The sequence below is a fragment of the Apteryx rowi genome, unplaced genomic scaffold, assembly GCF_003343035.1.
Source record: "Apteryx rowi isolate R43461 unplaced genomic scaffold, aptRow1 scaffold_748, whole genome shotgun sequence".
NCBI classification, from domain to species: Eukaryota; Metazoa; Chordata; class Aves; order Apterygiformes; family Apterygidae; genus Apteryx; species Apteryx rowi.
Genome location: NW_020451036.1, coordinates 366,786 through 392,089, shown reverse-complemented (window position 1 = coordinate 392,089; position 25,304 = coordinate 366,786). Strand labels below are relative to the sequence as shown.

The window sequence follows — 25,304 nt, the reverse complement described above, 5'->3', positions numbered from 1 at the left end:
TCCCCTTGGGCCRCAGTGCCTGGGAAGTGCAAAGACCACACAGCCCACGGGATTTTTGCTCTCACATCTCAGTGAAAGAAATTTTCCCCRTTTTCGCTATGCTGTTTCCTACAGGTAAAAAGGCTGCTATTTCGGCTGTTGTTGCTCAGGGACAGAAAACAAGCCCGGATTCACGGCTCCCTGCGGTCGGGGAAGATTTCCACCAGCTCCAGAGGTATTTTGTCCACTGCTTCTAGTGAATATGGGCGTCCAGCTCAGATGATGTGGGTGGCAAAATGCTATTTTTAGTGSTTATCATCTTCTACGCGGTTTACACTGCATGCACCACAAGCCCAGTACGGGCTAGTTTTGGCCTTCCCAGTGCTGGCTGGTTTGCGCCCAGCAAAGCCAGCTGAGGCGGTTCCCCGCTGGYGCTCCCACCTTGGACGTGGCGGTACATGGCCATGTAGAGCAGGGCCCAGCGGATGGCGGTGGCGGTCGTCTCGGTCCCGGTCAGGAAGAGGTCCAGGGTGGAGCACAGCAGGTTTTCCTCGTGGAAATAAGAGCTGGTGTCACCCTTCCACTTGGGAAGAAGAGGAGAATGGAAATTATGGGACGTATGGAGCTCATGGAGCTCACTTGGGAGGGATGTGCTTTCAAAGACCCAATCCCAAACCGTCTTTGCATAACTCAAGTCCCGCTGCTAGTTTTTATTCCTGATCGCTGGAGTTGAAAGCTTCGACCCCTTACTTACATTCATTGGATTATATGATTTGCCCCAAACCCTGCAGGCTCCTTGGAAACCCACTCCCTTTGCTGTATAGGGACTTTCAGAAGCAGGTARCATTTTTAAATGTTAAATTTCACAGTAGGAAACAGGCCTGCGAGTTCCCATAGATCCGTAAACGCGTTTCCTGAGCGTCCTCCTACGCAGCGCAGCAGAAGAAGACAAAGCATAAATACTTCCAAATGAGAAAGAAATCTGTGTGTTTTCAAAGCGATCAAACTCCTGCTGTTGCCAGAAGGTTTGAGGTGAAAGAGGTAGCGAGGGGAAGGTAACRCTGAAGTTTCGTAAGCACGGGCAGGCGCGAGTGTCCCTAACGAAACAGCTCTGAGTCTCATCTACTCATTCCTTTGGTTCTGGGTAGCTGGTCCCCATTCGCACCTTACCTTTTCGATTTATCTCCCTCAGAYGGCAATCAATGTCATCTCCCGATTCAGACTGATTCAGGTCCTCCTTGTGTTTTGCAATCACTCTTTTCACGAAATGTTTCAGTTTCTCCCAGTGCCTAAAGATTTTCCTAAAGGGTCCCGGTAGCCATCTCATTACCAAGGGGAAGGCGTTATACAGCTGTAAAGACATCAAACATAGAGCAAAATCATATTTCTTAGGTTAAAAAAGCAGGGTGCTACAGTTCAGACAGTACAATTTATTATCTCAACTAGCTCCACTAGTAGAGTTATTTTAACTTGCTTGCTTGCTGGATGGATTTTATGAATAAAAACATGTAAAACAATACCCATGGTCATTTCCCTTCTAATATGACTCTTTTTTCCGCAGGGAAAAGCCAGATTGCCTCCGTGCCTTAGAAACGTGCCTCCGTGCCTTAGAAACGCGCCTCCTTGCCTTAGAAACGCGGATTTCCAAGCACTTAATGTGCAAGTGAAGTTCGAAAATAATCAGACGGGCTTTACGTGGCCCCAAAAACTTGCTGTGAGGAGCAGTGTTTCCGCCAGCGACTGCAGCAGGTCCTGGAAATGGTTATCACAGTAGTCGAAGCGGTTCCCAAAAGTTACGGAACAGATAATAGTTGAGACAGCGCTGTTAATTTTATAATGAGGGTCAAACGGTTGTCCTGGAGGAAACAAAATGAGAGACACAGAGCTTTTTTTCTTTTTTTTCCTCTTGTTCAATCTCGGTCAAAAAACACTCCCTACCAGGTTGCCAGTTTTCACCCCTTGTGCAGATGAGRATTGGCACCCCAGTCCCGGGCTGCCCGGGCTGCTATAACCTGCCACCACCTCCGGCATCGCCCCTCCCCGGGGACCTCAGTTTCCCCCTTTGCAAAACGAGGACGAGGAAGGTGGGTGCGGGTGCAAGAAGGCCGGTGAATCCTGGCTTAGTCTGGCTCTCAGACCCGGCCGAGGGTTGCCTGCTGCCCGTCGCGGTGCTTTCTCGAYGGCCTCCCTTTCCCAGCTCCCAGCCGAGGTCGTGGGCGCAGAGGCGCCAAAGCAGGACTGGAAGCGTTTTCCCGAGCGAACGCCCGCAGGGCGCCGCAGGGTGGCTGCCAGCTCTGTGCCCCTYGGCACGGTTTTGGGAGGGCACCAGTCGAGCTGAGCCCGGGAGAGCAGGCTCGAGGCTGACTGCATTCCCAAAATGCCATCGCAGGGGATTTTCAGGCACGCCTGCACAACAGGGCGGGGGGGGGGAGAGGGTGAAGACTGCGAGTCCGCGGCTGCCTGCAAAGTCCAACATTAGCTAGTACGGCACGTAGACATGAGCCATGCCGGTCACGCCTGGCTTTGCTCAGCCTTCCTCCGCACGGGTCCTTGCGCCGTGCTGATGCCTGGGCTCTGTTCAACCGAGCCAAGCGTGGTGTGACGTCCGCCACGTCTTTTCCCTTGGGAGAGCCATCGACCAGCAGCCGGGTCGCCGTCCTCCAGGGCACCCTGGAGTCTTCCAGCTACTGAGGCAGCCCCGAGAGTTGCTTGCCATGATATGAAAGACTAACAACAGCCAGAAATCGAGTCTAACCGGGAGCTGCCACCGGTACGGTGAGGAACATCCCTTTGCAATGTAAGGCGTTGTGCTCAGCACGGCTGATCTTTCCACTCCGCAAGAAAGTAATTACACTAGGATGGTGCTCACATATTAGAGTGATGGACATGATCACTATCTGTCATTACGAATGTGAAGAAAGGCCCAAAACAGCAGCTTAATTAGTTTATTGATTAGGACTATAAAGGGCTATAATCAATTGGCAACGTGAGGTATTTGGCCTGTTCAGCGCAACAGCTATTAAAATGGAGCAAGTTCAGTATATAATTTCACAATTCCTATTTAGATCTTTCTTGTTTACTATATATAGCGCTATAGAATTAGCTAAACCCCATCTGCTTCTATTTAAAGCTGAAGTGCAACATCACCCATGTACCAACATACAAATTATTCTTACTAAAATCCCTCTGGCAATTCTTAAAAGCTGGACCATAAAAGAGCAAGGCACATGCTTCATCTGTGCACGACACAAAAGGAAACCCTGACTAAACAAGTTTTAAAATACTTTGCAAAACCAAGGACAAGCAGAGGTTAACTGAGCCTCTGAGCACAAGTGCTTGATGCCATGAGAGCTGCATTTATGACTCCACAGAGCAGAGCCAAGGCTTTCTTAGCCATATAAACACACAAGTTATAATAAACACCTAGTATGTATTTTGCTTCATATTGATAAGGAAGGCCTAAAGCAGGCCTGAGGTCTAAAATAGGTGCTAAAAGGCACGGTCTAGAACTGCAAGACGGAGATTTGGCGCTACCGGAGAAATACTTTGCATGTTAGGAGTTGTATAGAAATAGGAGTTTTCCTTCCTTTTGTTCATTTGGCCAAAGGGTAGCTGAAAGCTTAGGACATGATGGTGTACGTTAACGGCTTACCTTTCTCTTCCTCTGCTATCTCGACGAGATACCAGCTCTCCTTGTGTACTTTTTCCTCAAACCTTACAGCAATGCTTTTCAGCGTTGATAAAGCAAACTTTCTCTGTTGTCTCCATATATGTTGATTCAATGATATGAGCCCTGTAAGTGGAAAAAAACAGCAAACAAAACCTCTGTCTATGTCATGTATGAGTGGCAGGATTCAAAAATGGCCACTGGCCTTAAAAAAAAAAAAAAAAAGGGCAAACAAAACCTTAAATATTTTAAAACTGTAGCTTTGCCTGGGAATTAAAATTCAACAGTAATTGGCTTATGCTAAAGATCTAGCTTTATGGATTTGCTTTAATCTGCTACTTTGTCACTTTGCGTGGGAAAAAAAGGTGTAAGCCAAAATACTATAAGTACTATCACGCTGTTGGCAGCGCTGCAAGCAGGAGCACCATTTCCTATTCTTTGGAGCTGTACGCAGCCAGAGCAAAGAAAAGTAAAGGAGGACTTAAAAGCAATGGGCAAAACTCTTCAAGTCCCTAAGTGCCTTGCATTTCTTTCTCATCTTTCATCAAAGTAAATGCCTGAGTACAGATTGCTGGATGCCAGAACGGTGCTGGGGCCCGCCGGGTGAGCGCGGGCCCATGGCCCYGTGCCATATCCCTTTGGGCCAGCGCCTGCCGAAACGTGGTTCCCAGTTAGGAGCAGGAAAAGGGCTGCTTTGGGGCACTGAAATATGACTTATTCATAAATGGGCTCCCAAAGAGATTAAAATATACATCTGTGAGGTTATTAGGCCAAATTCGGTTCTTGCCTACCTCCATGAAAGCTCTTATTGGCACCATTTGGCTGAATTCAGCCTATTTCTTTCATTCAAATTGTTAGCATTGTGAATAGTTGAAGAATTTGTACCAAAAAGCTGATAGCTCTACTTACCAAAGCCTCTAAAAATTCCTTGGAGAAGTAGAATATTTAGATGATCTGCAAATATTTTGGCCTGATGGACAGGAGCTTCTCTCACCATCTGGTATCCATTGACTACCACAAATGTCAGACTTCCAAACTGCACACTGAAGATGTTGCTGTACCGAGCAGTGAACTGAAAGAAAGGCTTCTCTGAGATCCTTGCTCTGCATCAGGCTGAGAGCGAGAAGAGGGAGATTTTCGAAACTCCCCTGGACAARACCTTGAGCAATTTGATTTAGCTTTGAATTTAGTCCTTGGAGCAAGGCGTTGAGCTAGAGACCTCCACAGGTCCCATCCAACCTGAACTGTTCTATGAGTCTATGGAGGCTGGAAATGGCATAAAAACAATAGCAAGCTGCAGTGTGGGAGAGGYGGCTGGTTATGTTCAGTAGCAGGTATGACCTGGCTTTCACCAGCTGGTTGTATTCTCAGTTTCCCTGGTCACAAGGGCATGACTTTTTGCCTTGTACCTGCTGGACAGCATGACAAATACATTAACCTGCTCTTCCCCTCTTCTTCACAGAAGGGCACCACCTGGGTCACCAAGTCCAGGCTCTTGCTGCTGAGGGCAAAGCACAACAAATAATCCCTTTTCATTAATTTTGCATCAAAAGCAGTGCCATTTCTTGATCCAGCTGCCCCAGTCAGAAAGTGGTTCAACCACTGATCAKTAGACTTTTTGCTAATTTTAAGCCTGAATGCATTCATGGCCAGCTTATACTCATTTTCCTTGCATGGACATTGCTAGCAGTGGTCTCTCCTCTTCAGTATTTAATTCTCTGATATCTATGAGAAGAAGGCGATCATGTCCTATGTCTGGCTCCACTTTGCCAAGTAGCTCAGCCTGTGCTTTCTTCACTATATGTGAGCGGCCACACACGGTCACCCTGAATTTCGGTGGTGACTCATGAAACCAGCTTGGGGCCAAATGAGTGGCTCAGTCGCTGTGTGAATGAGTGCTATTAATTATATAACTAACAAAATATCCTGAGGACACATCCTAATTCTCTCCATATGCCCATATCAATATCACTTTCGTGGTGTAATGCCTGGAAGCCTAAGACTCAGTCCCTGGGATTCTGCAATTACGTAGTTGCTTCCCCCAAAGTCTAGGTCTTCTGTAGCACATAGAAACATGTGCACACAGTATCTGTATTTTGAGAGTCTTCAACTCTGACCATGCTCCCTTTCTGGGGCAGCAGATCTCACAGGATAGTTTTTCTTGCCTGGGTGGGCCAGTTACTGGGGAAAAGGAGGCCGTTTTGGAGCCTGAGAGCTCTGGCAATGCCTCTTGAACAGCTGCCTGAATGAGAGAGCTGTGTATGATTTTTCCTCAAYGCAGCCAACCTGGTGTCGTATGTTGTAGAGCACCTTTATATCACGAGCATAATTATCACTTTGATGGCTAAAGCTTTGTGGGCAGGTGGCTGTCTCAGCCCTCCCCAGAGGTTCCCTTGGGAGACACACATGCTAGTGTCCTGTGAAAACCCAGGCTGGATGCGAGAAGCAAGAGATAAAAGTTCAGTCACCAAAAAGTATATTTGCAACCAGTAAGTCAGAACCTTATTTCCCACTTGTCAGCACAGATACTCAATATGTATAATTTATCATGCCATCATTGCCTTTGGGGGAGTCAGGGCTCTGGAAATCTTTCTAGACCTGTCACCGCTTCTTTCTGTGACACAGAAGCCACCACAGGGATATTTAACTTTGGGCCTTAGTTCTTCTTTCACATGTAATAGGACAAATTGTTGGCCTCTGAGCATAGAGAAGGACAGTGAAATTTTCAGAGGTGCTTTGCATAGTTGAAACACTTCATTCATCAAAGAACACTTGCCATCCCTCCTCCAGCCTGGCCCAGCTCCTCCAAACCTCTTCTGGGCTCAGGCAGAAAGAGCTCCCATGCTTGGATGGGAAGAATGAGGAGGAATGTGTAGGACTTCTTCCTCTGTTAGGGGTTTCTTTCCCATTGGACCTATCTGCTCCTGTGGAAGAGGAGGTGGCAGGAAGGGTAAAACCAAGAACTGCTGTCTACTTTAAAGGTTTCTTATATAGCTAGTTCTTCAGAGGTTGCCTCTGCTTCTCAGGCTTAGTGACAGAATTCACTTAGAGATAAAATATTAGCGGTAGGATAAACATCCATGGAGCTCTTACCTTCTGCAGTGCAAGGTGGAGGAGCTGCTTAAAATCCACAAAAGTTCCCACAAGAGGAAAAAGCTGTAGCCCTGGAGGGAAATTCCTGGGACGTCTCTTTTTCAAAAGGTCAATAATCAAAAGAAACATGACCAGAAGAATCTGAGCATTCAACTTTTCCAGCAGAGAAATTAAAATGGGCCAAAATGGAATCTGCATCTTGGCTGATGAACTCTCAGTTTTTCATCCCAGAAAGGGATCTTATACTTGATGCTGGTGTTAAACTTGCTGAAACAGGAGTAAGAAAGGACTGGAGAGAAAGCAAGCTAAGATGCCGATCGCTTACAGGGGGCAGGACTTGCTATGGGCAAGCTACTTTCTCACATACAGCTATTGCCAGAAGACCTGCAGAACAACTMAGTTTAAACAGTGGGACCTCAAGAAACAACCCCAATGGCTCAAATATTTGGCCAAACAAAAGCAATCTTGCAAAGCTATAGCTTTACCCTTCTGTCAAGTCCCTCAATTTTCTTGTGGGAGGATATGTCTCCCTTCTGCCTTTAACGGGGAGCTCCTTTATACAGATACCTAATTGGGATTATAAGCATTACAAACACTTGAGGTTAGGTGAAAGCAGCCTACTTATCTAATTACATATGGTGGACGTTGCATAATTTAAAAAACTGTAAGGCATCTGAGGTGATGGACACCATACGAGTCGCAAAAGGGCTGATCCTGTTAAGTGCTAAGCAGCTTCTGCAAAGGGCTGGATGCCTTCGACGTGCGCTGAAGGCCACCAGGCTTTGCTGGAGTCAGGTGAAGTTCAGACAGGGGGAAGCACTGGAAGAACGGAGCCCAAGACTCTGTTCAGCCACTTAAATGAGAGTTAAAGGAGCTTACTTTAGAGAGTGAGAACATAGGTTCATGCGATTGCTAGCTAAAGGAGAGATTGGAACTTATGCATTTAAATCTCCTGGGTTTTCTGAAAGTCTCCTCTGAATAAAGCTTCATGCTGTCCCAGGGGAAGACTGCAGCCAGACCAACCTCTGTGTCCGTGAACCAACCTCACACCTAATGCCAGTATTTCAGCTACAACTTGTTTCCAGCTCCTTTTTTTTTTTTCCTTTGAAAAACTGTACTTTGCAAGTGACCTACGTGTCTATTGAGGCAAAACTGTCAATAATTACTTTAAAAATGATTTTCCTAGACATCTTGGTGAAAATTTCACAAGACGATAAAATTTTATTGTCTTGAGCATTTTTCAGAAAGCTTTCATTTTTTAGAAAAAGAAAGCAATTTTTTCATGGAAAATAATCTTTTGCCAAAAATGTTGGTATTTCTCTAGTCTTTTCTCTCTTTCAGAAGCTTTACCATTCASGTCTTTCATTACCTTGGTGACTGTAGTGGTAGTAGAAGTACATACAGGCTGTATTACAGAACTGCACCTCAGTTATCGTAGGATGTTTTTAAGGGTAAGGCCCATCTGGAACCCAACACCTTTTGTTTTGAAACATTATTTACATGTTTCTGGATCCTACTATGCACAAACTGGTCTATCAACATAAATRTTGCCCATGCCCGTATCACAGCTATGAGTAGCGGTGGTTGGGTTTGCTTTGCTTGTCCCCATGCAGGTGCATCTGTGGCGTTCCTGAACTTGTTTGTGTTGATGCCGCTACCCCATACTTCCCCGCGGGACGAGCCGATCCWTGCTTGCCAGAGGCTAAACCAGGATAGTGGGCTTGTGCTCTTAATCCTGGCATCGGGGAGATGACTCGGTTGGTGGAGGTGTCAGCCTACAGCATGCTCAAAGGGACTGTGATGATAAGGCGTCAACTTCTGCTAGCCCAGTTTCACTCCTCTGTTCTTCGCGATGCCATATGATTTGTCAGTATGCACACAGAGTGCAGATCACTGTACCACTTGTGGCTGCTGTGAATTGGGCTACGTGCAAAGCCAAGGTGTTAATGTGTTCTTCTGGGTGGTGTTGTGGGGGTGGATGCATCGTGGTTGACAGGAGAAATGTTATTTTTAGCTGTAGGAGCACATTTTGCATGTATTCACATGTGTCTTGTCAGTCAGAAACCTCATGCCTATTACTTTGCCTTGAAGCTTCACATGTCCACACCTATCTCTTCACAAAGGCCTTAACATGCCAGATTTACTAAAAATTGGGGAGGAACATTCCAATATTACCAGGGGTCTCCTAACCTCAGTGAACAACAGCAGCAGCCTGTTACAAAACCACATTATGATGGTGCTATTTCTGGGCCCCAGGTTTTAACCAAATCAGTTCTCGGCACACAGTGATGTGCAAATCCACAGTGTGCTCAGAAAGTCACATCGCTATGATGCATGGAGTAGGAAAAAGTGTTGGACATTTCCTGATTTGCAGTCTCTGCAGGATCCAAGCTGCAACATCCTGCTCTGTTGTATTGGAGCAGTGTCCAGTGTTTAATGGATGYATGCTCAAGACCTAGCAGGGACATAAGGAGGTGTTGTGGTTCTCATATTGCAGTTGAGGAATTCAGGCAGGGAGACCCCATGCTGGAAATCTGTAGTGGACCTGGAAGTTGAACCCATGTCTCCAGCCAGCAGCCTGAACACAGGAACATCGTTTCTTCTGCAGTCTAGGCAGCCAAAATGTGAACAAGCACGAGGTAAGGATGGTACCTCCACACATCTTGTAGGGATGTAAACCCACCTTCCCCTCTTCCTCCTAGAGCACCTCTTCTGACCCTGGTACATGRCTTTTTGAGCACCTTACCTGAGTTCTTGGATACCATGGTAGATACAGTATGCCATATTGCATGGACACACACACATCATTGCTTGAATATTAAGGCATCTTGAACAGCCAACAGACAGAAATTGGCCCATATGCTTTGTACCTTCTTCCCTGGCTAGATGTCTAACTGTGTGCAGAAGGTTTTGAAACACAAAGAGAAACATTCTGTTAAAAATGTAATTACCATTTGTTTTTCAAGATATAGTATCCCATTATTTTTTCCAGAGAAGTGAAATTCAATAAGGTTACACCAGAATGTAGTCCAACAGTTACCGTACTTTCAGAGCATTATTTAAGCTACAGAATTTCTTAATGATTAGAAACATATGTAGGAAAAATCACATGCAAAATGAGAATGACTGGAGACAATTTTTCCCCCCGAACACTTTTTTCAGTCAAGTAACAGCTCATCCACCACTGTGATTCACCTCGCAGTCTGCAAGGCTATGACGATACTACGGGTGTTAGCTTTCCACATACCTGGGGAGCCGGCTACTTAGGTGACATAAATTGACATACGTCAGTTATTCAATGGAGCCACCCTGATTTACATCAAGGAGTATTTTGCTTCTTTTTTCTTCCTTATATCAGGCACAAAAGAGCAATACCACTTTTATCATTGACAAGCTGCCAAACAGCAATGGACTTCRGTCTATTACCACGCTGATCTTCATCGTAAGGCCATGTCCCAAGGGGCTTTCACCTGCAGCGGCCACTTTGCCATCCAGTCCAGGTCCTAAAGGCCTCGGAGGCAATGGCAGCTCTGGATACTCACTTCCCTTGAGGGTTTGGTTTATTGAAGCAACGGATATCTATGGGCGATTTTTCAATTGCAGAAAATGAGGAATTGGCAGAGTCCTGGGGAAGTCATACCTCCCAGAGCAAGCTCGGACAAGACACATTTGAACGTAACGTTTATGCTGAGTGAAGTCCATTCGGCTTCCCTTGGGACGACTTCACTGGCACGTAAGTGCACCCATGGGAGCGCAGGGCTCAGATACCTCTGGGATGCTGGCTGTGAGCCCTGGCACCAGGGAGGAGATGCCATATTTACTCCTGTGCATTTGTGGGGAACACTAACGTGCCTCCCATTTCGCATCTTCTCTCTCTCCTACCTAAAAGTAGCTGCAAATGTTCTCCAGGTTTTTCTGGGAATCTTGTAGACCTCTCACCTATTAACCCCTGGCCATTACTGAGTTTCCAGCATTAATTAAAGCCATAAAAGAGACAATTGTGATCACAAATGGGTAAACTGATGCACTGTGTGCCTAAGCCAAATGGTGTGTGTACATCTACAARGTGGCCAGTGGTGCAATCCAGAAAAGATCCCAGAAGTTGTGACCCGGTGCCCTTCTTTAAYAGACAAAAATTTCTTTTTCTGATGTTGAAGACAGTTGCAGTGAAGGGATTTTGTTCAAACTGGTCAACCAGACAATAAAGGAAGGCAGCAAAAAGCACTGCTGAGAGCACTCCCTGTGCCCCAAACCATGGGCAGAGGAGCAGCAGACCCTGAGTTTCCTTGTGATTTTCAGTCCTCGGGCCAAGTCTTTATTCTCCTCACAGCCAGGGACTTCACTGGCCTCCACCACCTCATGCAATGACCTGTCCTGCAAGACAGGCCCCATGAGGAYGTATTGAACCGGCAGATTTCAGGGTGCCAGCCCTTGCCGCACTGTCCGTGGCAGCCACTCGCGATCCCCGGGGTCCATGCGACTCCCGTCCTGCGCTCGCTTTCCGCTGCTGCCAGCCACAACCTGGCCGAACCCGGGGCCGTAGCTCAGGCTGTTTGCAAGCGGCAGCGTGGCAATGCCGTACACCGGCGCTCTTCCTCCGACTCTCAGTAAACCTCTAAAATGCTCTCCTTCCGAAGATGCACCTTTTCAGTATTCACAGAGAAGAGTACAGTCACATATTCCTCTCAAAGCCACAAGGACTTGACTAGAGCTAAAATGTCATTTATGTACATATCACAAGCGTTTTTCTAGGCACAGATGTCTTTCTGGTGCCAATATGCTGTTTATGTACTTATCTGTCACAAGCACATGTCTACATACATATGCCCTGCTGGCAGAGGCACAGAGCATTTTGAAACTCTTATTAGACTGCTAATGAATAATACGCATACAAAGGAAAAAACAGAAGGTGGATCTATCAGGAACAGCCTCTTTCTTAACTACCTTTTAATTGTAGGAGAGGAAGAAAAGAGATGAATTTTGATATGCTGGCATCTGTGAAGGCCTGGTTAGCAGCATCAAATGCAATCATTTTAAAAGCGGATTTTTCACAGGTTTGGGTATTTTGGGGGGGATTTAAAAAAAAAAAAGAAACAAAATTTTGACACTGAGAGTATTGCAAATCCTGGTGCCAATGATGTACGATAGTGTGATTGTCACCATGGAATGCTGAAAAGCCAGAGCAGCTGTTTGGCATATTGACAGTGCGAATTCGGAGTGTTTTAAATGCAAATGACAGTATTCAATTGATCGCACGAAAACAATGGGTCATAGCCTTACCTTTCCTTGGCTACGCTCTGAATAATCAGTCTGCAAATCCATGCACAATAGGGATATTGTACACGTTCTGGGGATTTTGTTCCCCTTTACACGGGGGTCGATCGGATGCCGCTTTTTTGGGCAGCGCTGTGCTGAAAAAGAGGTGCCGTTGCGCTGTCCTGGGCACGGGGCCGGGACGAGGTGGAGAAAGGGGCACAATTCACTCCAAATCCACTGGGTCCTGAGTGTCAGCCTGTTTTTCTTCACTTCTAGCCTTTTCTGCGTGCTCTTTAATCATTCCCAAGGGTGGCTGGCTTTCTGCCTGACTTGTCTCCATTATACCCTGCTGCAATCAATATGGCAAGCAGGAATCAGCGGGAGAAGGCATGTTCTCATYGAAGCACGACTCCACGGGAGGGAAGGCGAGCAGGCCAGCCAGCTGCAACCCTAGCCCGGGAGGCAAACCAAAACCCACCCGACAAAGCTGGCACCCGGCGCTTTGGACCCGTCTCATCTGCGGGGCAGCAGGTAGAGGTCTTCCTCCCGCTCCCGCACCACCGTTATACTGAGGGCAAGCAGATGCCTCGTTCCCAAAGGAATATCTGGTGATGGCAACGTTTCCACCGACAGCAGCTTTCTGCAGGGACGGAAAGACAGGGAGAAGGGTCCTTCCAAAAGAAGAAACTCCAGGAATGGGGGACCCAAGGTTTCACCCTCTGAAGGGCTGTTATGTGCAGGCCCTACTGAGCACTTCATGGTACTCGAGCCTATTCAGATCTCCAAGGCTGGCCATGATAAACTGAGGGCAGCTGCAGCCACTTCTGAATATCCCTGGCCTTTGCTTTTTATTTTCAGGGCCCAGATTTTTTTTTTTTTTTTAAAAAGAGTTCTGCTTTTATATGTGCATCAAAACYGCTAAAATCACTTCTTTTTTTTTAAAGTGCTGAGCTGCTGGGAGTGCTCCCGCAGACAGCAGGACAAGAACGAGTGCAAGACCACCTCCAGTGGGGTCGTGGCTCCGAACATGCTCTCAGCCCATGGACCAAGGAACTTGCCTTTAGGCACACATGTRTGACATCTCTGGCCCAGAATTTTAATTTGGTGAATTTCTTCCCTTTCCTCATTTTGTCAGCCCGAGAGAGATTTGCAGGGTCTGTTTCCTTGCTTGAAAAACAAACCAAGCTGAATGTCCTTGGGATCTGGCACAAGACATGCTGGAGACCGAATCCTGTAGAGAAGTAGGTAGGACCGGTGCCACACTGTAGTGGCAACGCGCTGACAAGCGTCTGACCCACTTTGTGGCCGCATCTTTGCTGTCTCAGCGTCGGGGCATAGCTCCAGTTCTGCAGGAGGGGAGCTGTGGGCAGGATCTGGCCTCCACCAGGAATATGAACGCCCAGGCACAGCTTATTGTACCAGTCCACAGCGTTTCTCTGTCTCCTTTTATGCCTTCATCCACCCTTCTGCTGCTTCCCGGCTGCAAGTTCTTTGGGTCAGGCACTGCTTTTATGATCTCCTTGGCCATGGGTCGTGTGCTGTGATACAGCTCTAAGTGTTTTTGCAGTACAAACCATACAAAAATATTGCCATTATCTGGAATTGCCAGGCAGTCAGTGCAATGTCTACGAGATGCAGGTGCTCAGATTTGCTCCTGGGAACATGAGGATGAGTTGAACATAACAAAATGCTGATGTTCTTGAAATGTCTGAATATGGGCTCTGGATGGTGGTCCCCTTGCACTGCAAACAGGGCTCCCCCAGGGATTTGCCAATTAGAAATTGTTCCATTCTAAAATGCAGAGATTCATGAGAAAATGGACATGGGAGACCAAATCATTAATGTCATCATTTTATGAGGAGTCCTGCTAAGAGGTTACACAGTTTTTTCAGGCTTTCCTGCTCTTTCCTGGCTATCTGGGATGCTCATTCTGCATGGGTATGAAAATCAGGTGACTTCTTTGTAAGGCTAAACCTTCTCTATTCCAGTGCTCAGCCTTTCAGGCTCTGAAGGAAGGAATGAATAATAAATAGCTTCATTATTACCTTTGCCTTCCTAAGATAAATCTGTTTACCTATAAAATGGACAAATTAAAAAGCAACCAGCCAATAGAAGTAATTAGTTACAACATAGGCATTTGATGTGCTTAGGCTCTGGAACAGGGCAGTGTCTTGCTTAGCTTGAACTCATTGCTGATGGATGCTTGGTGAAAGGTCTGGTGGACTATGTACTCAGCTAAAGGCTGGGGAGATAGATAGTGATTGCTTTAGGAAGACATTGCTCAAGTCAGCTCTGAAAGAAATTCATCACCAGCAGCATTGGCACCACACACAAGCAGCTTCGTATGGAAGCCGAATTGTAAAAAGTAAAAAAGTCAGTCAACTAATGGAATATCACATACCATGAGCAAGGGTGAATGCATCATTACCCAAAGGGAGAAACTTTCTTATTCAGCAGGCTTTTATTTAATTAAAATAAATGCTTATATGGGGAGATTTAGCAGTGAAATACAGAGTCCTTGTTTTCTGCAAAGAGATCTGAACCAGCACAGGWTGGTAATGGAGGAAACCTTTTATCAAACTACGCTGCGCTGGAAGGTAAAGCCCTGAGCTTGCCGTCAAATGTGCAGGACTGGCCTTTTGTGCCTGTCCAAGAGCTGGTGGCCCAAACATTTGCCCTTGGAGGTAAATCCAGGGCTTGTTCCTGCTTAGCTCCAAGAGGCCAGCTGGCCACCCTGAAATAAAACCACCAACAAGCCCAAGAGGAAGGGCTGCTGCGAAACACAGGCCATGGGCGATATGCCACCCTGCCGCTGCATCCGCATGGAGTGCCCATGGGCTCTGGCAGTGGGCTACCCGGGCTAGAAGTATAAACCTTCAAAAACAGATGTTGCCTTTAGGTGGGATGGGCTGTGCTTGCCCTGAGTGCCTCTGGGGAAGTCCTCCTGCAGGATGTCCAGGAACTGGTCTGTCCTTCGCAGCAGAGACTTTCTGCGAGCCCTTTTACCTGAATGATGGAGCACAGCCATCTTCAATGGTCCGGGAATGCACGTGTTTAACTTCATGTTGAATATAAAGAAAAAAAATTACAAATAGCTGTCTTGCTTAGTGCATCTGGAACAAAAGAGAAGATGTCTTTTCTTTTGCTAAATGGAGGGTCTGACCTCCTTCTACCAGAAGAAAAGGGATAACAATAAAAGTACTTCACAATTGTCRCTTGTGATGATGGACCGGTAGAATTTTTCTAATCTTCCTCCTACTGGCAAACGGTAGAAGGCAAAAGTCTTGTGGAGATGGAATAAAAACAAAATGTCTTGCAGAAGGCTGGAAAACTTTCCCAAGGCTTTTCTCTTTAAACTTAACCACATGATTTACAAGCTTATTATTAGTTCCCCTCCTCCCTTACATAAAAAGAGAAATGTAAAAAGTGTAGATTAACACATTTTTGGATATCTTCCAAACTCTCAATTCCTCTACATAAAGGATTATTTTGACAAATCAAAGATCATTTTTGGGGGGACCTGGAGAAACGCAAATTTGTGCTGTCTTTGTAGGAGAAAAGATACAGTTCTTAGAAGAGCACTTACTTATGTCTCTCAGACAATTAAGACAATTATAGAGAGATGAATCCAGTCCGGCTTCTCRTCTAGCTGTAATAAAATACCGGTTAGTGATTCCTGAGATTTTTTTCCAGATTGATTAAACATGGGCTGGGATTGCCACAGGTACCTAAATCTTTGTCTAGTAACTACTTGGAAGCTGCAGAYTCTTCAGTAAAGGGAAATCTTGGGAGGTGGTATGAGGCCATCGCCAGTGAGGGTTTCTACTGAGGCAATTTATTTGGTGGCAATTTATTCTTCGTTCTGAATTTATCTGCTGCCTGTCACACACTTCCTCGGTTTCCAAATTGYCTGGTAGCTCTTTTTTTTAAAAGTATCTGGTCACTGAGCAACACCTGGGCTGTACTAAGGCTAGTGCATTTCCAGAACTGCCCCCCCCCCCCCAACTGGTGGCCAAAAGGCAGTGTGGTGTGAGAGCATCGATAGTGGCAGACAGCAATAGCCCGGCTGAAGGGGGTTATCCGKCAGGTACCTGAATCCTGCTGCTTCATGGAGCCAATGAAGCAAGAAACTAATGCGAGGAGCCTCACTGCATGCCATGGATGCAACCACCCCAGACCCACGACCAGAAGTACCACCTTGTCCAGCTCCAGTGGGCACACGGTGCCACAGCTGGCGTCCCGGACACCATTAGCTGTCCCACTGACATGATCCTTTCCATAACGGTGGGTCCTCTTCTGTTGCAGCAAGAAGTCCCTTGATCAGCTTAAATCAACTCATCCCCTTGACAGTCAAAAAAGAGCAGTCGAAAAAATGGAAACGTTCTTGTGTCGCTCGCCTTTGTAGCACCCAGGTGGATGCAGCACGATGGCATCCACCAGGTGCTAGCTCTGGGGCCTCACGCTGGGTTTCTCACGTGGCTCTGGCCCCATGTCACAGTCTACCCCTGCTGCAAAGTTATTTAACTGAGCCAGGAAAATGCAAGGGGGACGGGAGACTGCAGCAATTGCCGTGCATCCAGCACCGGCTCCTTGTGGCCTCGAAGCCCACAGTCACATTGATGGATGAAAGTGTGTATTGGCAAGGTAAATGGGTCAGTGGAAAAAGCACCCAGAGTGGTTCAGAGAGGCAATTTAAGAACAAATCAAATCACTGTATAAGAAACTATTGTCCTGGAATGGAAAAAAATATATATATATATATCCACTTAAAGGCAATCTTCATAAACAGGTTGAACAAGACTATGAGACTGGAGGAACAGATGGGAAAATGGAACAAACAGATGGAAAAACTCTATTTCTGAAAAAAAAATCTATTTGTAAAGCTATAGCTACTTTGAATGAATGTTTCAATGCTACAGAGCTGAGGCATCAGAAAATTCATAACAAGGCCATAAATTTGTATATCTGAGATCAATACAATGGCAGTTCTTTTAGGCAGGTTAATAACATGTTTTTCAAACACCCTCATCATATGCATTATTTATCTATGCTTATATATCCACATGGGTTCTTTGCTGTACTTAGAGGCTGTATCTTATTCACTTCACAGTTAAAAAATACCTTTCAGCTTTTCAATAGCCATTGAAAAGAAAAACAGCAAGCTCCCCCTGATTTCTGTAATCAAACCACAGGAAAGGAACGAATCTGATCTCGCCAGGTTCAGAAGTCCTACAGACAAAAACGGGARGAGGAGTAAGTCCTGTGGCTCAGTCCATCAACTTCAAGAGAAGCTAAAAGCATCTCCTTTAAAAAATTCCTATCCAGCCGTCCTTGATCAGCTGTCCTTTTAGTTACCACAGTGAAGATCAAGGGAAAGAGAAGGAGGAAATCTCCGGTGCTACATCAGCTTCCCCAAAAAGCAGGAAGAAACCTCACCCTCGGCAGCCAAGCTGGGACCCATGAGACGAGCCATGACCTTGCAGGAGGATGAGGGTCTTGGGTTTGGTCACTGAATTGCTCCCCTGAAGAAATGAAATCCAGCCCGCGCGTCGCACAGTATTCCTGGATGAAGATGGGTGAGGAACTTAGAGCAAAAATTCTCAGCAGCGAGCAGGATTTCAGAAGCTCTCCCTGGGGTAAATGAGTTCAGCGACCTCAGAGCAGTGACTTGCACTAACAACAACAAAAATGTGTAACACAAAATGCTAACTACCCCAAGGACTCAGGAGATGGGTGGTTCAAGTTGGGCAGGCAGTGTTAAAAGGTATTGTTTGACGATCTTGGCTTTACTCCCTTTGAATCTCAGTATTGCGGCTGCAAGAAGGGATAGTAGATGGGCTCCAGCTCATCGGGGAGAGGTGAAGACTGAATTTTTAACTTAGCGCAGTCAATAGCCCAGCAAGAGCACAGGAGGAAAAGCAGCCTCTGGTTTACAGCAGCGGCGCTGGGCAGCGGATGCCCTGGCGGGGACCTACCCATCAAATGGGTTTGGCTTTGTTGCTTATTTCAGGTCATTTCTTTTAAGTCGACGCAGGGCTTTTGAGGACTCTGTCTCATATCTGGGTCTTAGCAGATATGCCCACATGTTTTAGGGCATGTGTCTCTGGGACTCGTAAAAGCGTCTTCAGCATGTAAGTTCCACTTCGAAGAAGGACTGTCAAAGACGGGCGCTAATGTCATTAGCGGGTTGCAAGGGGAGAACAAGAGAGAATTTGCGCCAGATCCTCATTTCCATAATCTTGCCTCTACATCCTAGTTGTCAGTTCTTAACCTCAAATCCTTAACCTCCAAATCTGTGGAGTCACCGACCTTGGGGATTTGTCTTCAAACTGATTTCAAGTTTCAGGGAATCTAAATTAGGCTCCCAGTGACAGAAGACAAACTTGGTCTTTGCACCCAAATGTGAAAGACAGGCCCAGAGTGCAAGTGAAATCTTGCAATCATTTTTTCAAGCCATCTGCCCATCTGCAGTCCCATAACAATGTCAGTGCAGTGCTGGCTTCCTTATCTCTCTCACAGGAATAAAGAAATTACCATAAACAAAGCAGATCAAGGGTCTATTTAAGCCAAATGTGGCCAAGATACGTTGCTTCAGAAGGAAACATGAGAAAAAAGGAGCTACAAGGGAGGCTTCTTCCTACCTCTCATTAACTCAAGTTTGGCTAGTGACACTGGACATGACAGAATTTGTGTTGTATGGTGCTGTGTCCTTAAACGTAGGTACTCAGTTTCCAGTGGATTTCGGGGGCCAGCAAAAGTGATCACCTCAAAGCCTTCTGGTTAAAAAACAAAACAAAAAGACCCCCAAACCCTGCAGAACTGGTCCATAGCTGTAGCAGAGGAGAAAGAAAGAGAGAGAGTACAAGAGAACAGGAGCATCAGGCTGGACGCAAAAAGCCTTTTGGTCTCTCAGAAMATTTTTGCATGGTGCACGGCAGTCAAGCCAATGCCTGAATTTTGCTAATTATTTCCATGTGCAAATCCAGCGTGCAAAGCTGCATCGTTTCCTCACATGTGCTCTGAGTTACTGAAGGAGCAGCAAACCGGCAGGGCACCCTGGCAGAAGGATTTGCAGCACTGGGGCTGCTGTAGCAGGTAGAGGTGAACAACGGGAGCCGGGCTGGTCTCCATGCGAGAGGGAAACAAGGGAGAAATGAGGTAAAGTAACACAATGTCTAGGTTAATATGATGCATATAAAAATATCACCAGAAGTCATGAAGCTAAATGCTTGGGTACCTCTTCAAGGGCTAGGAGTAAATGCATGTGCGGAGAACAGACTGGCTGCACCAAGTGCATCTGCTTCAGCCAAATATTGCCCAGCTTGAGCGGGGGGGGGGAGAGGAATGGGAAGAAAAACAGGGAGAAAAGCAGGAAGGAAAAAGGTGAGCGCGAACCAAGCAGAAGCGAGGAGGAGACAATGTCGGGGGGCAGAAAGCAGTGAGAGGGGATGGATTAGAAAGCAGGTTTCTAGGTTTCTTGCTTTCTTGGCAGGTCTGTGTCATGGAAAAGCCATGCCACCCTTGCAGCCGGCCTCGCGCAGACCCGCACCACGACGGCAGCGTGAGCGGTGGCTGCAGCATCGTGCGTGGGGCTGCGGGAGCTGCCRAGGGGCTGGCCCCATGGTGCCAAGAGAGGGAAGGAGATCTGTGGGAGCCTCGGACTCATTATTTTTATGTTCAGCTGCCTAATTACTACGTGTCAGCTGTCTGTTGGAAGGAACGATGTACTGCGGCCTCTCGTTTGGGAATTTATAGTGATTAATGGGCCTGGAGGGAATGACTAACGAGGATATGTTAGAATCAGTAAATATGCATCACTGTGCAATGAGTAAACTGGGGAACATGACAAATGAGCCCAGATACGTGAAGGATGTAACCATCAGAAAGGAASGGCCTTCGGGAGGCCGCGGGGACCTACAGTAATCACGAGGAACAGGAGGACAGGGGCAATGGAGGTGCCATCCCAAGGAAAATCCTGAATTGGCAGCGACAACAAACCAAGCAAGAACCATCCTCCAAACTGTTTTGAATAGTCCTGGGCAGAGCTGGAGGAACAAACTCATGCTGAYGTGGCACTGAAATACAGCTACAACCTTATTTCCCCTTTCCTCTAACGTTTCCTAGCGAGCCCACCATGCTGTAATGGCCCCGTGTTGGGTGATGGCCATGGCAGTGCATCTTACATCAGCACCCAGATCTTTAAAGATATTTAGCTATTGCAAAGCCTAAGTTAGTTCATCCATTTCACATGCAAGAATCACTACTGGTTTGACTGTTTCAGAAGTATCCTTCTATTAACAGCTTTACTATGTGTTTAAGACCTTCAGCTGATTCAATGCCCATGTTAAGTAACATCTCCAGATTTATCCTTAGAGAAAAGTACAACCGGACACAACATCATGGAGGGGGATAGATTTGGGGGCTACCTTCTATTATATTTCTGTGTAGATCTACAGCCAGATCAGATCTTCTACAGATCTTCTTCAATAGCTGGTAATGAGAAGGTGATTTAAAACTTTTACTCTTTTGAAAAATTCTTCCAATTTTAGTAAATTCCACTAGAACCAGTAAAATCATTGAAAGTAACAGAAGTTAAGGAAGAACAACAGCCCTCTTAACTTTCTTGGTTTAAAATCTCATTGAAATCATCTGGCAATCACTGGTCTGCTAAATCTGTCCACCACCAGCATCGGCTGATTAGAGCATTCACTGAGCAGTCTAAAGTAACGCTTTGTGTTAATGTCCTGTCTTTATAATAAGAAACTAGAAGCCCAGGTTCAAATATTTTGAACTTCGGGTCACAGGAAATCTAGAATTACATCTGCCACAGAATTCTGAAATGTGAACTCTTTTGTACCTGCCAGATCAAAACCCTCCCTCTGCACGGCTTTCCCATTTTATTTCAAGTACAGCGACATTATTCAAATTTCACTCAATTGAAAGATGCAGCTGTTTCTATTTTTGGTGCATCTCTGTGAGAGAATAGGAAACAAGCAACGATTCTGCACTGTGCTTGGTGRTCAGCAATATTCTCTATGTAAGATATTTGTCACTCATGGGAAACAGAAGTCAGGAGAGTAATACCATAGGCGCTTCTGTCCTTTAAATAAGACATAATGGGCCATAATGGCATGTTTTCTCCACAACAGAAGTATGAGAAAGCTGGAACAATTTTCAGAGGACCCAGAGCTAGATCACAGATAAGGTTGTAGTTATGGAATAGATGCTTTTCCTTTTCCAGCATATCTAAATGCTAACAGAAAATTCCTTATAGAAAAAAAAATACACCTATCAATCAGCTCATCTCCTTGGTGAAAGATCAAATAATCTAAATAGCTCTTTGTCTTGATTAGTGTATGGTATCCAAATCCCATATAAGGGAGGGTGAGAAAGGAATGAAAGAATTTCTTAAAGTATATGTTTGTGTATTAGCAGATATTTAGTATGCACCCTGATTTGCCAGAAAGGCAAGATGTAGCAAACAGAGGACTCCGGTAATCCCAGAAGAAGGCTCAGATCCCACGGCTTTAGGAGCCACTCATACCCCTGACTACATCAAACTAATCTAATCAGATCCAAACAAACCCACTCTACGGAATGTGAACCTACGTGTTAACACCTCGGTTGGCACAGGTTAGCTATTTCTTCGCTCACCTGGAGGGCTACGAAGCCTGCTGAAAGACTAAGATGGGTTTCCTAGGTGATTCAGCAAATCGTATGGTGTAAAATGCTTGACAAATGACCGGAGAAAAAGAGAGAAAGAATTGTGGAAATTCAAGCAACCTGGGGTGAAAGGACGGGCAAGGAATGACCGAGCGCACGGACGCAGGGAACAGCCAGCAGACAGTCTGCGCAGACTCATCGCAGAAAGACCCCCCGGATAACTGGAGTCCTTTCTTTGCCTTCATTGTCCCGGGCACTACAGCGAGAAAGTGTCGCTTTTCCCTCTGCCGATGGATTCAAAAGGAGTTATGTGGTTCTGTGCATTTGCTGTTAGGATGCACGCGTTGCCTGGCAAGTATTTGCGGTTAATCCTTAGCATACTGATGAAGACTCCAGGATTTAACAGCCTGGAGACTGTCCAGTTCTTGTCACTCCAGGCCGTGGTGGGGAGGATGGCCCTGCTGGCGCCGTCCTGGGAGCGAGCCCGGTGCGCAAAGCCGGCTGCAGACCGCTGAGAGCGCACAGAGCCACCAGCCAAAGACGGRGTGCCCAAGAGCCTTGTGCAACCAGCCCTTCGTAAAAAACAAACCAAAACGACGCCCTCAGCCGAAGATCCTTCTTGCTGCCCTTGGCAGAAGTTACAGTTTTTTCTTCTGAAATTTATGCATTAAATGGCATCTCCAYGGCCCTGGGATCACCGTGGTATCTGAGCACATCCCAACACACTTTGAGGTAGAAAAGCATGATTGTCCACATCATACTCACAGGAAAACAAGGCACATGGRGATGAAGTTACTCGTCCAGTGTCATACAGTGAGTTCGCCAGGAAGTAGGGAAGAGACCCTGGATTTCTTGACCTTCAGGACTACGCTTTACCCACAGGGCTATTACTTAACTTTCAAGGAAACTCTCTAGTGGAGTTCATAGAACCTCCTGTCTTGGAAAATACAACTTTGGTAAAACAAAGCTGTTTTAAAAGCCGAATTATTTTCATATGATAGATCTAATTTCCACACCTGAATTCACATAAACAGTCCACTGAGTATAGCCTGCCTGTTAGCTGTATTTTACCCGCGGATTTTTTTTTTTAATCACACAACTGGTGCTCTCCAGCTTCCTGAGCTGTTGTCTCCAGGTGTCTCGCTCGTCAGTCTGACTGAAGTACGGCTGAGTTACTTCACCTCCTTTCCCTTCCGTGCCACCGTATTTCACACTTGAAGTCTTGTGAGCAGAAACTTCCTGCCCTCCCGGGCTGTTCTGCAAAGGAGACGATGGAAAAGTACAACAGAAAGGACTAACTACTAACCATTTTTTAGGGAGACGAGGAGAGGAGAACTGATCAGCTGCTGCACGTGAACTCTCACAGGCAGCGACAGGGTCATTCTGCATTTAAGAGCGCTGTAGGGCTTTGAAARCAAAGCAAAACCGCCGGTACTGCCAACCCCGAGCTGCTGACTGAATAGTAATGATTTTTATAATTAATTTTTTTTAAAAAAAACAGGTTACATACTTGCCTCCCTCATTTGTGGAGATCAATATATACCGAGACCAGCCACATACCAACCAGCTTCTTCATCAGCTRTTTGACCCTATCCCTCCCACTCGACATGCCAGAGGAGCAGCAAAGTCACTGCGGGTTCCTCCTTCGGTCTCCCTGAAGCAGAAAGAGCAAAAGGAAGGCTGCTATTCGCCCCCCTCCGTAAAAACAGTCGCAAAGGCAAGTTTTGCAAACGGAGGGTTTCTCTAGCGCTCACTGAAGGCAATGGGAAGTATCGTACTGAGCTGGTGGGTCAGACCCAAATTCACCTCCAGGAGCAGCTCAGTACTCTCCCTTTTTCAGGGAGCAAAGATTTAAAACATCGAATCCCAGTCTCGCGTTCAGGACTCCCCCTTTTCCGTAGTCCTAGGRCCTTGGCCAAGCACCATCTCCCATYGCCCCTAACGGCGTGACGGCCGCCGTGCCCTGCRCAAACGGAGAGGGCATTTCTTGGAAGAGAGTACACRATTGCACCACCGCTCCCAGGTTTCCTTGTTTCACCAAYGGGGAAAGGCACATTAACGCTTGGTCGAAATGATGAAAAATAAAACATTTAGTTAAAATATTCTATATTCTAATTGCCATCAATCCATCCCCAAACGAAATATTTCATTTCAATTTTCCCAATGATAACTATATTTGGGTGGCTGTATGTAAGGACTTATATTTTTTCCACAGCAAAAATTCAATGTTTTTTGAATCTACTTTTTCTGTTGGAAAATGACAGGATGGAAAATCCACAGCTATCTCTACTTATAACACATCATGGTTAGGTGTGTGTGCATAGCACTTAGCACAGCATAAAACATAACATATCACATAACACATCCAGGTGGGTGTACATATGGCATGGGCACAAAAAGTAAGTTTTAGAAACAAAGTTTGAGGACACAGAAACTATCGGAAAAGGAGGGTTAAACCGCATTCGCATCAGGCTGGTATGAAGAGTGCTGTATTTTCTTGATCTCAGGGAAGGTTAAAATACAAAAACCAGTGTGCAGGTGTCTCTGAAAACATTTGGAGGTGCCTTCAGTCATGATCATGCACGTGGAGAAGTGGCACACCAAGAAACTGCAGAAAATAATACAATCAATCATTTGTGCTGGGGAAAAAAGCATCCAGACCTCAGCAGAGAYAAAGTCAAAACTGAGCTGATGTTTCTGAGGAGGTAGTAAGTACAACTGGTCAAAAATGCCACACGCTTCCCCCCCTCCGCCTGAAAATGTCATTTCTTCGAAATTTTCCRGGCACGTGAAGATTTCAGTAACAACAACAGAGTTCCCCATATGTTGCGTTGTTTACTTTTGAGSAAAATTGTTGACTGGTTTTCATTTTGACATGTGATTTAAAACATTCTTCCACCCTTTTGTTCAATCAAACGCGTTAATATTCCCAGTCTCTAGCACGATGCAGAGCACTATTCAAAACACCAACACTTGGGGGGGGAAATTCCTGCTCCTGGCTTCACGTACCGCCGGGCTGGCAGCAGACTGGCCTTTGCCGAGGAGGTGCAGAGAGAGGCAGGTGCCTGGGGCAGCAACACAAAGAGGTGTCCAACCCTGGGCCAAAACACACCGAAACGGTGCCTGAACCCAGGGGAGGAAAAACTTTAACAGACCACATAGAGAGGCACCTATTAGAAACCAAAATTATTTGCCAAACATTCCAGCAATATCACAGTTAATGCAGACTTTTTTTTTGTGTGTGTGTGCGTGTGTGTGTGTGTGTGTGTGTGTGTGGTAAACCTGGAGAATTCGCTAAATTAGGCCAGCTATCAGGCTGTGGCAAATACTGCCCTCTTAACATAAGACCCGGGTGTGATTTTCACCAGCCCAGCCGCTGTTTCCAGCGAAATCGAAGCCGCTGCAGCAGTTGACTTCTGAGCTCTCCAATAGGGAGATCTCAGCTGTGGTTACCAGCTGGGCTCCGCAAGTGTCACTTTCCAAAAAATCCATCTGCCGCATTTGAGGCTCCAGTAGCCAAGAATCTGCTACTTACTACCACAAAACGGCTCCAGATTTTCGCAGAGGTAACTACTAGCATTTACATTTTGGGAGGGACAGAGAAGGTGGATTTTTAGTAACTGTTACTTTCAGCGTTGAAAAGAAA

General features: G+C 46.1%; 1 protein-coding gene across 1 annotated transcript; it reads right to left on the bottom strand.

Moving 5' to 3' along the window:
- Positions 1–420: 420 nt before the first annotated feature.
- On the bottom strand, positions 421–6,937 carry LOC112976566 (cytochrome P450 2J2-like; the record flags this gene model as incomplete). The annotated part of the gene is made up of 6 exons (XM_026087951.1): positions 6,740–6,937; positions 4,556–4,718; positions 3,632–3,772; positions 1,675–1,835; positions 1,145–1,330; positions 421–562 (listed from the first exon to the last, which is right to left on the bottom strand). Coding segments are annotated over exons 1-6 (991 nt in total), but the record flags the coding sequence as incomplete, so codon positions are not given.
- Positions 6,938–25,304: the final 18,367 nt, after the last annotated feature.